Source organism: Episyrphus balteatus, chromosome 3 (assembly GCF_945859705.1).
Source record: "Episyrphus balteatus chromosome 3, idEpiBalt1.1, whole genome shotgun sequence".
NCBI classification, from domain to species: domain Eukaryota; kingdom Metazoa; phylum Arthropoda; class Insecta; order Diptera; family Syrphidae; genus Episyrphus; species Episyrphus balteatus.
The window spans coordinates 77,102,498-77,119,061 of NC_079136.1; the positions used below are offsets into that span (position 1 = coordinate 77,102,498).

The 16,564-nt window shown below is 27.9% G+C and overlaps 1 protein-coding gene across 1 annotated transcript; it reads left to right on the plus strand.

Moving 5' to 3' along the window:
• Window positions 1-14,708: 14,708 nt before the first annotated feature.
• Window positions 14,709-15,504, plus strand: LOC129913010 (uncharacterized). Its single transcript, XM_055991327.1, has 3 exons — window positions 14,709-14,872; window positions 14,925-15,074; window positions 15,139-15,504. Exons 1-3 carry the CDS (start codon window positions 14,801-14,803, stop codon window positions 15,481-15,483), a joined length of 567 nt encoding a protein of 188 aa, XP_055847302.1. The 5' UTR covers window positions 14,709-14,800; the 3' UTR covers window positions 15,484-15,504.
• The last annotated feature ends 1,060 nt before the right edge of the window (window positions 15,505-16,564 follow it).

Below are 16,564 nucleotides of genomic sequence, written 5' to 3' on the forward strand. Positions count from 1 at the left end.
TTTAGCAAAAGGTATTTAGGTGAATTTCGCAAACTCCAGAAGTTAATCCGACTGTAAAACTTAAAAAATAATTTTGGTTTCAAAAAATCTTTTTGTAGTCAAAAATGTTTTTAGTCTTTTCCGAAAATAAAGAAAGCAAGTATATTTTACTTTCTAATTTTCTGTCCTTTTTTCAAAAAGTGACTCTTGTAGTTATATCTAAACTCTGCACGCAAGTACAAGAAGTGATTATAAAAATAAATAAATTAATGAATATCTAAATGTATTGCTTTATTATTCAGGTATTCAAATAGATGCACCATTCAGATTTACCAATAAACTTTTTCAAAAATTATTTTATTTTGTATAGAATGCTAACGCTGGTAATAAATTTATATTTTCCTTATTTAAGAATTTATGTTATCATAATAAATACCATTTAAATTTTTGCTATTGGTATTTTTAATTGTATGGCCTTTTAACTTTACCTATAATAAGTATCTTTAATCTATTTTTAGTTGCAACTACTTATGTTATAGGTAGAGTGTATTTTTTTTGTGACGACGCATTGGAAGAAGTGTTTTAAAATCGTTTTATTAATATTTATCAACTTACATTCATTAGTTGTAGATTATTTATTTATTTTCAAAAATGTGGGCATAATTTCGGAGTTAAAATTATTCAAATACTTATACAAAAAGCTGAACCTCTATATTTGGCTTTTTTCAACGTGTCCAAATAATCTCATAACTGAACTGCACTGCCTGATGGGTAGGAGGATTTTTGTTTCCAGGTACCATACTTTGAAACTTACTAAAAAAACTCTTTGCCTCGAATAAAAGGATGTCGTCAAATTTAGCTGCTGACTAAAGTGATGAATTTCTACTTCTATGAAACAAAAATTTATACTTGACTTTTAGAGAGTAAAATATCTAAATCTTTTGAGATCAAAACCATGTTGGGAAACAATACAGTGGATATGTCGAATTTGGCATAAACCTTTAATTTCTAATGAACATAAGGAATCAAGAGGATTTATGTCAAATTCATTTAATTCAATTCAATTTGTTCTACAGTATTCTTTTGTATCAAAGAGATGAAAATACAAAATAAAAAAAACACTCTGTGGAAAAGTCCTTTTAACAATAGGTGGGTACTGAAATTCTTGGAAATATTTTATAAAGATGTGTTGTATGTTCAGTATTTAACTTTTATTTTTTATTTAACTTTTTGCAATGAAAATATTGTATGTTATCTATATGTTTGCGTTAGAAACTTTTGAAAATAAATTACTATCAAGAAGGTCTTCACCTCTTCACCTCTTGCATTTTATTTTGACTAAACATCAGTGAGTACTTAGGTACTTTATAATTTATTTAAAGTCATCAAAAATAAGAGGAAGAATAAAAGCTTTATGTGGACGTCTTTAAGACGATGGAATTAAAGTATTAATGAATTAATATAATGTCAGAATAAAGTGAAGGTCGAATAAGAGTAAGACTTCGTGTAAAAAGTTTCCAGTTTTGACATGTAAGATTTCTTATTTTCAAAAAAAAAAAATTGGTGCTAATTATACCTTCTAACTCGTTGAATACAAATGGTCTTCAAAAGCGTGAATTTTGACTAATTTTTCCTAAATTATGGATATATTTTTAAGTAATTAAGATTGGTCTTCGGCAGCTGCTATCAAGCTATATTATTTAAAAATAACTGTCTCATCCTTATTTTGATAATAAACAAATTTCCCTGCTCTTTCCGATTTTGGCAGAACAGTTCCGAAATTTGAAAAGTGTCCCGATATAAGTCCTGATTTAAAAAATGTCCCAATTTTGTTCCGAATTCCGTTTATTAATGATTTTTCGGTGGAAAAATTTGGAAATTGGAAAAATAAAACAACACATAATAACCACTACAAGCTTATAATCTGTGTTGAAGTTGTCAGGTCAGAAACATAATCGTTTGAAGCTTTTGAAAAAAATACAATAAAAGTGGCTCCCTCAAATGGCAAATGTCCATTGTGCAAGTCACCCATAATGCATTTTAATAGAGAGAAATTAATTAAGCAACAATGAGCACTTTTCATTAGCTTTCTTTAGATCAATGGACAAAGTGTTCTAAAGTGGCCAATCGCCTCATGATTTAAAATTTATTATTCCCGACAGTGTTTATCAAAACTTTAATGTAGGGATTTTTTGTTTATGAGAATGACAATTGTGTAGTGTTTGAGAGGGTTTATAACGTCTATCGCGTGTACATGAGTGCAAACACCTTTTTCAAACGCAAGTACCCACTCGTATATTTTTTTTTAATAAGGATAAAAAAAATTCATTTTATTTTTTAATTATTACTAGGACATTTTTTTCATTAGATATCATATACAGAAAGTCAGAGAGGCAATTTAATTTTTAATAATTTTAATTGAATACCATAAACATGACTTGAAACACAAAAAAAAAAACAACTTTGTGGTTTTTCGATGAATAGTCCAACTTTTTATTCCATAATACTTCCATTTTTGTATATTTAAATTTAACACATAAAAAGTAATGAAACACATTATAACGTTGAAGTAGATAAATAATATGAAGTTTCATGAATTACTGGCTTGTTAGAACTCAATGAATATAAATTTGAAATAAAAAAAAAAAAAAACATTTTTCACTTTCATCCCCGAAAACACAATGACTTAAATAAACCAAACGAAAACTACTGTATCTTTAAGTCTATCTTTTTTTTAATTTTGAACATTTTTTAATTCTAACCGCCTTAACTTTACTTTCAAAGAATATTGATCGTTTTTAATTTGTATCTTATTTTTAGCTGATTTTGAAATTTTTTTTTAATCTACTCTATGCAGTGTTTAAAAAAAAAAAAAAAAAAAAACAATTTTTGTATTTATTCAAATAAATTCATAAGTCATTTAAATTTTGTATGTATTATATCCCTCAACACAGAAATATATAAATAAAATAAAATCAAGTGAAATATTCATAAATTGTTATTTAGATAAAATAAAAAAAAAAAAAAAATAAATTCTTAAATTAAAAAAAAAAGTATTTTAATTGCAGAAAATGTGAAATGTTATTCAAAGTACTGTTACTGTTAAGAAATACGATAATAACTAGGAATGAATTTATTGATATTTTTTTTTATTATTATAAAATATTGTTAAATTAAAAAAAAAAAAAATTCACAAAAAAAAAAACTCAAGAAATTTAATTTCTTTGACAGGAAAAAAGATGTGTATATGTGTAATTATTAAGTGAACAATTGTAAACATAATAATGCAAACAAAAAAATTATTTAAAATATGTAAAACATAAACAAGAATATAAATATAAAAATAAGGGAATGAAGTAATAAAATAAAGGCTCTAAGTAAATAATAATAAAATATAATGTAAATCAAAGAAAAGAAATAAGGCAAAATGTGAAAGAAATAAAACGAATTATTGAAAAAAAAATTTAAATCTGTTATTATTTCATTTTTTCTAATATTTTCTTTAATTTGGCTTCAACTTAAATTTAGGTGTTTTGATGAGGATACGCTCAGAAAAATCAAAACTTGATGATGGGATCAAACTAAGAGAACATTTTAATGCACCTGACACTCAGTGTTAAAAATATTTGGATACATACAGTCGGTCACAAAAGTAAGTATACAGCCGTAAATTTTCTTTACCAAGAACGTTTAAAGAAATCGAAAATATTTTCGATATAGATTTAAAATGTGTGCATTGAATAAGGCAGAAAAAAGAGAAAACTAATTACAGAACTAGACCCGAAAAGCAAGAAAGATACTGGCAGATATTAATGAACTCACAGAATTTATTTTTATTTGTACATTAGGGTGGCCCTTGTCCCTTGGGGACATGGAGTTGGATAGCCGCCATCCGGTTGGAAATACTGAGCAAAATGTTCCCTAATTTTTTTAGACTTTTATTGGACTCCCTGCCTCTCCCGGATTTAACGTGAAATTTTCATGTCAAACATATCCTTTGATTTGTATAGGTAATTTTATTCGGATGTTTTTCAAATTTGTTAATTTTTTTTCGCTATTTAGAACTAATTGATGTCCAAAGCCCATCCACCGTGGAATTTCAGCGAAAATCAATATAAGGACCACCTTAATGTACATTAGGGTGGAGCTAAAAAAAAAAGTTGTCTTATTTTTTTTTATATATGTACATAGCCCAGTATGGATGCCATTTGGAACTTAAATAACGACAAACAAATTTCAGATCGATCAAAGAAGTTTTAGAGGGTCACTTGAAAAAAAAAAATGAAAAAACCCTAAAGTTCAATATGGAGTTTTTTTTTATCTGTCGATTTTCTATTGTTTAACTTAGCTTTCTTGATTTGAAAAAAATTTAGTTTGAAATTTTTTTTTTGATTTTGAAAATTATTTTTCAAAAACTGTACCATAAAATGCTTTGTTTAAAATTTTCGTAAATGACTATGTTTTTGGCTTTACAAAAAGTTATAGCACGTTATTTTAGGTGTAACCGTTGATTTAAATAATTTTTTTCCAAATTAAGTAAATTTTTTTTTAATTGCCCCTCCCCGCTGAACGAAGGGGAATAGAACTTCCTCCCATACGATTTTTTTCTTGTCTCCAAGAGCCTTTTGGCACATAAAAAAAAAGTTAAGTTTCACTCCACCCTAATGTACAAACATCAGTTTTTAGATAATTTTATTTATTAAAGGTTTGTCCTTCGTAATTTTTGGTTAAATTTAGACATTTTGTATCGATGTTTTTTTTTTAATATTTTGTCGGTGGAAAATACAAAAAAAAAACTAGATTAGAATCGGGATAGCTGAAGCCTAAAATAAGTTCATTAATTGCTTTTCAACAGGTTATGCAAGTCTATACTTAGAAAAAAACTTATTTCATGCATTCTATAACCTGTAGTAATAGCTGAACAATAATATTTTTAAAGATACAAGTATATCTATACTTATCTGATCTAGGTATATATTTTTAATGAATTCCTAAAAGCCATTTCAGAAACTATTGGAATTTTTTTGTTTTAATAATTGCAGTTCTACAACCCAGATAAGTATTGCACATTTCTGACAAAAGTGCATATGATGTTATTGTTCATTATTGCACTTATTAAAGATGAAAATATGAACTTTAATGACACTTTGCAAGCACAAAAAAACACATTTGATTAAAAAAGAATCATTACAATATAGCAACAAAATTTTTAATTACGTAAATTTCTGTGTCACTTGTGAAACTCATTGTTTTTGCCATATCTGTTGTTTTTAAATGAAAACGTGATAATTGCAAGTAATGAAGACATAGCAAAATATGTTTCATTAAAAGAGTAAATAATTAAAATCAACACGCTCAAATCTGTTAAATTTAGCATAGTCCTGTCAGAATAAACATTTGAAATGGAAAAAATATATTCGTGTGGTTTTTTTTTGACGTGATAACGTCGTATAAATCGATGAACCATGGCTGCCACTACGAAAAAGTGACGCAATTTTCTAACGTTCCACTTGAAATTTTTAGCAGTGCGGCAAAAATTTCAATTCAAAATTAAAAATAAACTATTAGAGATACAAAAATCTTCTATAGCTTATTTGAAAGATAATAAAATAAAGTTAAATACATTTGAAGAATTTTAAAAAATTCCATCTTTTAATAGGGTAAATAGGGGTAAAACAAAATTTCAAAAAATTGGCTATTTTCTAAACGCGACAATGTAAAGATTTTGTTTTTTTTTTTGTAAAGAGTTGAATTTCTTTTTAATCAATAGATAAATTTATTGCAAGACTGAATGGTATTGAAAAAATTCTAAAAAATTTCAAAACCAAGCTATTAATGGTTTTCTAAAACATGAGGTAGACCTTTGACAAAGTAGTGATTAAAGGTAGGGGAATTTTTTTTTTGACAATTTGAAAAACGTCATTCGAAAGATAATTAAAAAAAAAGTTAGGGGTCTGATACGGATTTTTTTTAAGTCTCTGCGTTTTGAAATATGAATTTTTAAAAAACACCTACTTATTTTGGGGTTTTTTTGGGTGAGTTTTTATTTTTTTAATTTTTTTGTAGGATTAAAAAAATCTCAAGCTTATAGAACATGTAGTCTATGACTGTGCATACATGTGCAAAAAATTGGTATTTCAAAATGGTTTTTGACCGAATAACGGGAAAACAATTTTTTTTGTCCCAAGTTTTTTGACCTTTTTTAACAGTTTTTTATTTTTATCTTTTTTTCTTCAATATATAAATAAATGAAATTTATATTGTAGATAGTTAATAGACAGGACTATATCTATGCAAAATTTCAATTTTGTAGTCACAATTTTGAGATAACGGTAAAATAAAGTTTTATTATTCAACAGGTTCTATCTTTGGTCTAAAGCAAAACAAATTTGATTTAAATTTATTGAGAACTTGATGATGTTACGGTTAAGTTTCATTTGGTATATCACACATAACTGTACATTCACTACAAGCTACACAATGTTAAATTTAAAAACTTGCGAAATACCCCAAAACACCTGTGGAGATCTGTTGATCATGAACAGCCACCAGTCAGTGTGGGAAGTACCGTAATCTCAGTTTGGAGTTTCGACATGGTTGGCTTTAAAAAATTCTAACTTTTTTCCTAGGCATCGCAGAAATAAGATTGAAACGTCATATAAAAGGTGAAATTATAAGCTTTTACATGATGTATAGGTTGTCTAAAAAATTGATTCAATAGCATGAGAACATAAAATTATATGTTTTTTTTTGCTTTTTTGATGAAAATTGATCGAGTTCAAAAAATTCTAGTTCTTTTTGGAGATGCTTAATAGACATGATTGATATATATATATTTTGAACTGAAGAAATAAGCTTTCAGGTGGTATAAAATATATTATAGGTTGTTGTATCAAAAAAATGAATTTTTGGGTGATGGAAATGATTTTTTTCACTTTTTTCATAAGAAATGATTGTTTTTAATAAATTATTTTAATACTTTTTGCGCATTGTAAACATTTTAAAATGGTTTTATTATTTAGAAGAAATATTTGGCTTTTTAATGGTATAATTTTTTTTGTAAGCTTTTAAAATAAAAAAATAATATAATGAAAACGAAAAAGGGTAATTTATTTTAGCTTTTTCTTGTAAATTATGATTGTTTGAAATAAATAAACGCTTCAATTGACTCATTTTAAAAGCATTTAACCTGTTTTCTTACGAAGTTATCACGTAAATTCATCGTCCGTAAACCGGCTTTACAGACAACCTCTTTTTTTCTATAGAACGATAGAAGGGGTCATTGTGAGCCCAAAACCAGTTTTTCTAGAACTTATATCTGAATAAATTTTTCTCTAAGAAATTATGTTAATGATTTAAAGGACAATAGTTATTTTGGCCCTCGAACCAATAACGAGGAGTCATTTATTTCATTGAAAAGGTATTTTTGTCGAGATCAAATGTTTTATATCAGAAAAAAGGTTTAGTTATGTTGGAAAAAAGATCTACAACTTTTCTATCGACAATTTTTTTACATAACTTCAAAATTAATGTGAAAAATTTAAATAACCGAGTTTTAGTTTTTCTTAATTTTTATCTTTAAAAAAAAAATTCTACGAAATTTTGTGAAAACTTACCTTATTATGGCCCAAATACACTGTAATTTATCAAAAAAAATCGAAAATTTACGTTTCAAAATATCAGCTTTTTTCAAAAAGTCGGTGGGCATTTCGTTTATTAAAATGTTTACTTTCTGATGGTGTAAACAAAAATTTACATTAGTTTACTATAGTATCTACATGTTCTCGTAAAATGCAAAAAATTAAAAAAGCTTGAATTCGAAAATTTTTTTTATCATTGTTTACAATTTTGGCATTTATTAAAATGTTTTTTTTAATTACTCAAAAACCTTAAGATTTCATGAAATATTGGGCAGGTTCAGAAACGTTAGGCACTAAATATTTAGGTCATTTCTCGGACTCTGATTGGTCAACTGTCAAAAAAAATCTTTCCAATTTAGGTAATTTTATTGGAAAGCTGACTGGAAAGTTAGGCAAGAAAATTTTCGCTAAATATTTAGGAAAGTTTTTTTTGTCAACATGACAGATGATTGTTTTTAATTACAACAGAATTAAATCTATTTGTGTGAAAAACGAGTAAAAAGTGCGCTATCGGTTATAATTAATAATATTTATTTATTAAAGTAAAGTGAAATTTGGTGTCTGCCCCACGCGATCTGTAAAATTCTTAAGTAAATTTCGAATTTTGACAATAATGGTGTATCCAAACTAATTTAGTCAATTTGTTCAAATTTCCGTTCAGAAAATGACGTTACCTAAATATCTAGTCCCTAATTTTTCCTGAACGTGCCCATTGATAAATCTTACGGTTTTTGAGTAATCAAAGTGTTTGAAAATGTTGATTTTTTAAAAACATTGAATGAAATGAAAAATCAATATCTCTCTGGTTATTCTAAAAAATCTTTTTTTTTGTCATTTTATTAAGAACAAAAATGAACTTTTATTAATTCATATTTTCACTTTTAAGGAAATGTTCCTTTAAGCTTTAACTTCCAAAATAAGAAACCTGTTTGGGTAAACAAAATGAAAAAATTCATGTTCATCTCAAAGTTTACATATTACTTCTTTTAAAAAAAAAAAAAAAAACGCGAATATACTTTTGTATTTATTCCACGCAACCAAAATTATTATATGCAAATGTGCTTATTTACGTATTACGTCTATACAATCCAAAGCGCCTCATAATCTTTTGGGATAAACATTTCTCAAAGTATACACAAACATACCTATAGCATAGCTGCAATAAGCACAGCAAGGACATAACCTAGCATTTCTTCTCTCTTTCAAGCATTAATATTATGATGATCAACTAAGTCTCTACTAGGGCAGAGTTGTAATCCAAATTCCAACTGAAATCCCCTTTAGTCTCTTTGTTTTTTGTTTTGCTTTGCAGAAGTAACTATATAAGAAGGAGAACAATGGTTTCCTTTCCCCCAATGGACCTCGTTAATGTATTAAAGAAAAAGTTTGAGCCTTTATGTTCTTTTTTTTCGGAATTCGAGTTATCATTCTATGTACATTAATTTTAATGGAAAAATAAAAATGTCCTCAAATAAAATTTACACGAAACTTTGGAAGAAATAGGAAGTGAATATAAAGTCAAGAAAGCCCTGACGACAAAAATTTGTATACCACCTACTTATTTTCTCTACAGCAGCTAGGTATCTATAAGAAAGACTGTACTTCGTTTGATGTAGTAGCAAATTGAAGAAGAAAAAAATCGAAATATATTAATGCTAGTTGTGACCCATAATGCCGACTTTTCACGAGCCACTTGTGAGTGACATAAATCCACAAATCAATTATGGACTTACAATCCACCCAAGTGGGTCAAGAAATCACACAAAATTCTTGTGTATTTTTTTAACAAAATCGTTGGAGCCGTTTTCGAGAAAAATATACTTTTCCAAAATTGGTATGTAACAGGTTATTTTTGATCCGACACAAATTAATTCCACCAAAAACCCCTCTTGAGAGTCTCAAAAAAAAACTTTGTACCCACACGGAAAAAAGGACATCTTGAAACAAGATGATGCCAATTTTAAATCCCATCCTCTTAAAACAATACGATGTCCGCTAAAAATAAGTGGAATCCGCTAAAATTTTATTAAATTTTAGGTGAATTTCATTTCAGTTTAAAATGAATTTTTATCTCCAAAAATCTACAAAAAATATAAAAAAAAAACAATTTAGGATCCATCCCCAGGGCTTACAAAAACTAAAATGTTTCCACATAGAAATAAGATGATTTTCCGCTTAAATTAAGTGGATTCCTTTTAAATTTGCACATTCAAGAAATTAAGAAGATTCGTCCGCTTAATTTAAGACGGAAGTCCTCTTGACAAAAAACCATGCAGAAATCCGCTTAGATTGGTCTTTTTTCTCCGTACAGTTTGAAATGAATCGTTTCTTTATACAGACAGACAGACAGACTTGCGTGATCCACTTCTTTCGCATTCTCTATTTACGTTGTAATGTCATGTTTGATTTTATCGCAAATTTTTTTTACTAGTGCATAACTTAATAAAGAGGGTATCCCAAAAGAAAAAGAAACGAAACTGGTGATAGAGTATGTGGTGACGGTTATGAGAAAAATAATTTTTAAAAATCGTAGCCATGTTTTTGTGAGTTGAAGGCATTTTAAATTTTGTGGGGTTTTCTATGGATAAAATAAATCCATTTATTTTTTATCTAAATCTATCAAAACACAAATTTCCACGGTTTTGGCTTTCCATGGTTTTAGTTTAGTTTTATTTCGATTAAATGCTAACACATTAAGACTTAAATTATCTTATAATAAGTGAAGCCTAAAAAATTTGATTGAGTTGAGCTACAGAACATAAATGTATTTATGACAATTTATAGTTTAGGTATGTAAATACTATAATAAATTAAAAATACATATAATAAATTAAAAAAAAATATTAAACAATTATAACAACAATAATAAGAACTTTCAAAAATTTATAAGTTTTTATACATAGGTACATCTCCATTTATGTTCTTTAATATAAGAACAAAATAAATTGATTTATTTTTTATTCAAGATAAAATCTGCAGATTTAGATTTTTCGGCAGATTTACGAATATAAGTTCCAGCTGTCAGGTTGACAGAAACAAGTTTTTCCTTTTGTTTTTTTTAATTTATTTCTGTCGGAAAGAGTTTGCTTCTATTTATACTAGGTCTGTTTAATGAAGAAAAACCAGAACAGAAAAGATAAGAACAGCACAAATTCGTGAAAACTGTCAGAACAAAAAAGATACAACATCCGTTCTTATAGGGTTGACAGTTTTGAAACTAAAAAAAAAAATAAATTCATTTGTTATGACTTTTCATTCAAATAAATTATAATTAATTAAAATATTTGTTCTCATTTTGAATTTTTCTTCAAATTAAGAGGATTCTAAAGAAATTTCCATTATTTTGAATTAATTTTATAATATTTTTGTCAGAATAAAACAAATCAGCTGCTGTTTGACACTTTTCACTCACTTGCTCTACCTCAAAAGTAGGAGCAGAAAAACTTGAACTAAACTGTGCTGGACAACTTCATGAAACACAAAATGACAGTTTGTAGAACAGTTAAGGGCAAGGTTTTCCTTCATGGAACATACAAACTTGTACTTTTCGGATCTTTTCTGAACGGATCAGATTCATTAAACAGAACTACTATTTAACAAAAATATTAAACCAATAAATTTAAAAAAATAAAAGCAATTTTAAACGAATTGACAGATTTATAATGAAATGGAAATTTGACAGCTTCACCGCAGGCGCTAACACGCACACAAAATGACACTAATTCAATTATTTAAAAAAAAATCAATTGCAAATTCCATGTGCAAAGAAAAAAAAATAATTTTTTTCGGTCGAAATCGGAATTACCAATGGAAAATACCATTAATTTTTTCTCAAATTTATTTTTGTTATGGAACCTTGAATAACGTCGCTAACAGTTGCATTCAAAAGTTTTAACACATTTGCATGAAATACATATAATTTTTTTAGCCCTACTAAGTGCCTAACATTTTTACCTGACCCTAATTCAATGGACTGTTATGTGAAAAAAATAATATAAAATTTTGGAAAGTTACATCAAAAGTTGGTGAGTTAAATTCCAATTTCAAAATGGTTATACAATATGTCTCCACATACCCTATTACCCGTTTTCGATTTGAAGTTGACTTTTGGGGATACCCTGTTGTATAGTACTTATATCGGAAGTAAAAACTAGCCCGAAGCAGCTTACTTGAAATTGAAAGAAAATTACGAAAAAGTACCCTTTACTTATAATATATTATTTTTTTTTTTTTTTTTTCAAATTACTAAATTTTATTAATATACATAGTTAGGTATTCTAATTCTGTCTTAGGTTTAATTGATCCTACATTACATCCCAATGCATCCATATTTGTTGTGGTCTATTTTTACTGGCATCATACATATAAAAATGTCGATATAAGTTTAAGAAAATGAAGGATACGCTCTGTAAAGTTTTTATCCAAGAAAACTTTCCTACAAAACGAATATTATTTAGCTATCAGTTAAATGACACATGAATTTGTACTTATATATATGTATGTACGTTTCCTCAATTTTATACCCCTTAAGAAAATTACCAAACTCACAATTCGGATACTCTCTGTAAACGGATATAACGAGTCTATGAAAAAGATAAGGAATAACCAAAAGTCCTTCACTCTATACTGATAGTTGAAATAATCCCTGCTTAGAAGTGGTAATAAAATGAATTACATTACTTCCATTTGCGTTAAGTCCTTCTGTTGCATATGTACTCGTATATACAATATAATTCCCAACTCAATTTGCGTGACGATAACTTGAACACGATTCACTTGATTGCGACATTTTGAAGAGAGACAGACGAAGACGATGATGGTGATAGGAATTGAAGCAGGATTCAGAAGATTCATAAGAGAAGCTGCATTTAACACTTGACTTGAAGTTTACTGTGCGGGATGCAGTGTTGTTCAAAATGAAAAATATAAGATTCAAAGAAGAAATACTTTAATACAAACTTGTTGATGTTTCACATTCTTTTTGTTATGATTTATGAATATAAGAAAATTTAGGGCATAAGGTAGATAAATAAGAAAGAAATTTTCACTTAGAATTTATTTTGAAAATACACCAGAAAATATCATTCCGGGAACGCTTTTATAGCATATAAACTGAAATTATTTAAAGTAAAGGAGAAATCAGAAATTAAAAATTCCCTTTTTGGTTACTAAGTTATCAAAAAATGCTATTTATAGTTTGTTTATTTTTGATTTGTTTTATATGTTCAAAATAATCAGAATCTACTAGAAAGAATGTTTTCACATTTTTTTTATTCTTATTTGAAAGGATTTTGTTTTTGTTGGTATATTTAAAAACACTGATGACAAGGAAGATGCAGATGTTTTTCAATTGTTATTTAATATCAATTTGTGTGTGTTTGCACCTAGGCCAAAGCTCTGATTCAAATTATTTGCACGTTTTCTACATTCACATGCACTGTGGCGTATACGTGATCTATTATTTGTATTTATTTGTGCCATATATTGACGTTATGGCATATGTCTTCTTTCTTTTGTTTGTTCTGTCCCTGTTTTGATTTTCTGTGTTGTATATTAATGTCGTGTGTTGTAGCAGCTTTTTGTCCGTCAGATTTATCTTACAATAAAAAAAATATACAAATAATACAATAAAAAAATTGTTTTTTTTTTAGAAAAAAAAATGGTTTACGGGTTAATGCTTCGGAATCTAAGAAAAAGAAAGAAAATAAATGTTTTGTTGGAAATATGTATCTCAGGAACCAGACTTCTAAAAAATTTTGGGTTTGCAGCCATAAAGACCTTTCTTTTGATGTCTCACTCGATGGATTTGGATAACATTTTTGAGTTGTAATTTTTTTGTTTGCCCCCTTGAATTTACATCGAAAATCTTATAATGTAACGTTTTTATCTAAGTGCACTCAGGAACCAGACCTCCAAGAAACTTTTGGTTTTCAGTTATGAATAAACCTTAAAGATAAATTGTTTACGAATGCTTCGGAATCTAACAAAAAGAAAGAAAATAAATGTTTTGTTAAAAATATCTAAAAAACTTTGGGTTTGCAGCCATAAAGACCTTTCTTTTGATGTCTCACTCAATGGATTTGGAGGAAATTTTTGAAAATATATTTTTTCTTGGCAAGGGGTACCCCTTGGATTTTTTTCGAAAATTAAAAAAAAAAATAGATTTGTAATTTTTAAGCTAAATGGATAGTCCTATTCACTGTGAGCTCAGATCTGCAAACCAAAACTTGTTTCGAGACTTTGGTCAAAAGATATCGGCTTCGAAATGTAAAAAAACGGAAGAAAAAAAATGTTTTGTTGCAAATATCTCAGGAAGCAGACCTCCAAGAAACTTTGAGTTTGCAGTTATGAATAAAGCTTTAAGAGACCTTTCTATTGATGTCTCACTCGATGAATTTGGAGGAAATTTTTGAAAAAATATTTTTTCTTGGCAAGGGGTACCCCTTGGATTTTTTTCGAAAATTAAAAAAAAAAATAGATTTGTAATTTTTAAGCTAAATGGATAGTCCTATTCACTGTGAGCTCATATCTGCAAACCAAAACTTGTTTCGAGACTTTGGTCAAAAGGTATCCACTAATATAGGAAAAAGGAAGAAACACAAAATTTTTGGTTGCAAATATCTCAGGAACCAGACTTCCAAGAAACTTTTGTTTTTTAATTATGAATAGAGCTCAAAAAGTCTTTGAAGCCTTGATCCCGCACTAAAAAGCTAGGCCTAAAAGTAAATATAAGGAAGGAAAATAAGAATTGAAAAAAAAAATATGAAATATTGTTTTCTTCATTTGGACCGGAAATTGCACTATACCGATAAACTTTTGTATGACCACCTTAATGTTAACAAACATGAACTTTCGTGTATAACTTTGTGCTCAAAATGGTTTAAAATACTTAATAACAAAAAATTAACAGCTTGATAACCGATTTTGTGTTTTTAAGTGTAAACTAGACCAATTACTTTCAAATTCAATGTATTTTATGTAATTCGTGCTTTATTAACTTGTTGGTTGTTTTGATACAACTTTAGATTAACTTATTGTTACGTCAAGAAAAATTCTTTACATAGAAATTTATATGTTGACATGTAAGTATTATAATTTGTCTATTAACAAGATTTAAATTGATAAGAATAATGTTATAAAACAAAACTCCTCCAGTGAAGTGAGTAACAGTAGCATTTAAAATGTGTCGGGCATTTATTCTATTAAACGGTTTTGCATTATTTATTTGGTTTGTTGGAGTATCTAGTGTTACGGTAAACTAAAACAAATTTCCTTAAGGTTTCATTACAAACTCCATGCTTTCAGGATTGGGAATTTGTCCTACTACGTTTCGAACAAAATACTTCAAATTCTGATATTATCTCGTTTGATCTGCGTACATTACGAGTTAATCGAGGAGTTTATGCAGTCAATGGGTCTCTAATGCTTGCCACTGACATTGACGACACTTATTCGGTGAATATCTTAGTTTGATAATAAATATGTTAGAGATAATTACAACAAAATAAATCATTTGCAGGTTAGTTTAAAATTATATCGAAGTTCTTCGGGGGGTAGTGATTTTAAAGCAACTCCGTTCGAAATTCCAACAACAACTTTTTACAAATTCATGACATCGATTTATGTTAAAATGTTGCAGAAAGATTTAATAAAATGCAGTACCTTGCCAGAACATAAAGACAGTTTCGAAGGACCATTACCACAAAACACTTATTTTTTCAACAAGTGCATAATAACGAATGATGGAATGCCAGGACACGTTCAACCGGGTCTATACAGAGCTACTGGTCATTTATCTAACGAAAATAATGTTGAGCTTTGGGTTTCTATATTTTTTGAAGTTAATACCAAATCAATGGTTTAAAAATATTGTTTTTTAGTAAAATTTGCACTAGGTCCTTTCTTTTTTGTTTTATTTTATTTTAATGCGTAATAAATGTAGTATTTACATGTAGAATGCCCGCATTTGAATTCTGAACGTTAAACATACACTTCTTTTTCGGTCGATCTACTGGTCATTCCTTTGTTTCAAACGGTCAAAATTTTGAACAAAATTAATGAGTCATTTCAAACATTTCATAATAATTATTAAAATTTAAAAAATTAAGGGACGATAAAAAGGCGTAGAGTGAAAGTAACGGTATAGAATTCAATGCAAGCATTTTTTATTAAAAATAAGGGTGGTCATTTTTCACCCGTTAAGTTTTTGAAATATACTTTTTCATTTTAATTATGATTATGAAATGTTTGAAAATTACAAAAAATTTAGCCCATTCCATTAATTATTCTGTTCAAAAGTTTGTTGGAAACAAACGAAATGTCTTGTAAGATCGACTTGAAATTTAAAGGATATTTGTGGATTTATTTTGCTTAACGTTCCTCCAATTGATCGCCAAAAAGCTGTTCTAACAGGTTCTTTACTAACGGATCCTGTTGATTTAAAAGTACGGAATTCCACAAGGATCAGTTTTAGGTCCGTGTTTGTTCAGCATGTTCATAAATGACGTTATTGATCTTATTAAATTTAGTTCCTACAAATTTATTTGTGTTTTCGGTTGGGAATTCGGTTGAAAATATAGAGTTTGCAGTATTAATGAGGACTTTAAGAATATTTATAAATGGGCTTTGGAAAATAGTATTTTAAATCCTGGTAAATCTCAGAGCATTATTATTTTTAATAAATTCTTAAGAAATAATAAAGTCTAAATGAGTCTTAATTTCCAGTAATTTTCCTCAATGGGCGTGCTATACCTTATAAGTCTTCTGTATAACGAATTTAGGATTTGTATTTAACAAAATTTACTTGGAATAATCATGCTAACAAAATAATTGGCACCATTTACGATTGCATCAGGCGTTTCTGGAAGATTTCATGGTATATTACCACAGTCTATTAGACTTCTCTTGGTAAAATCTTTATATCATATGGTGCACCTTTATGTGCT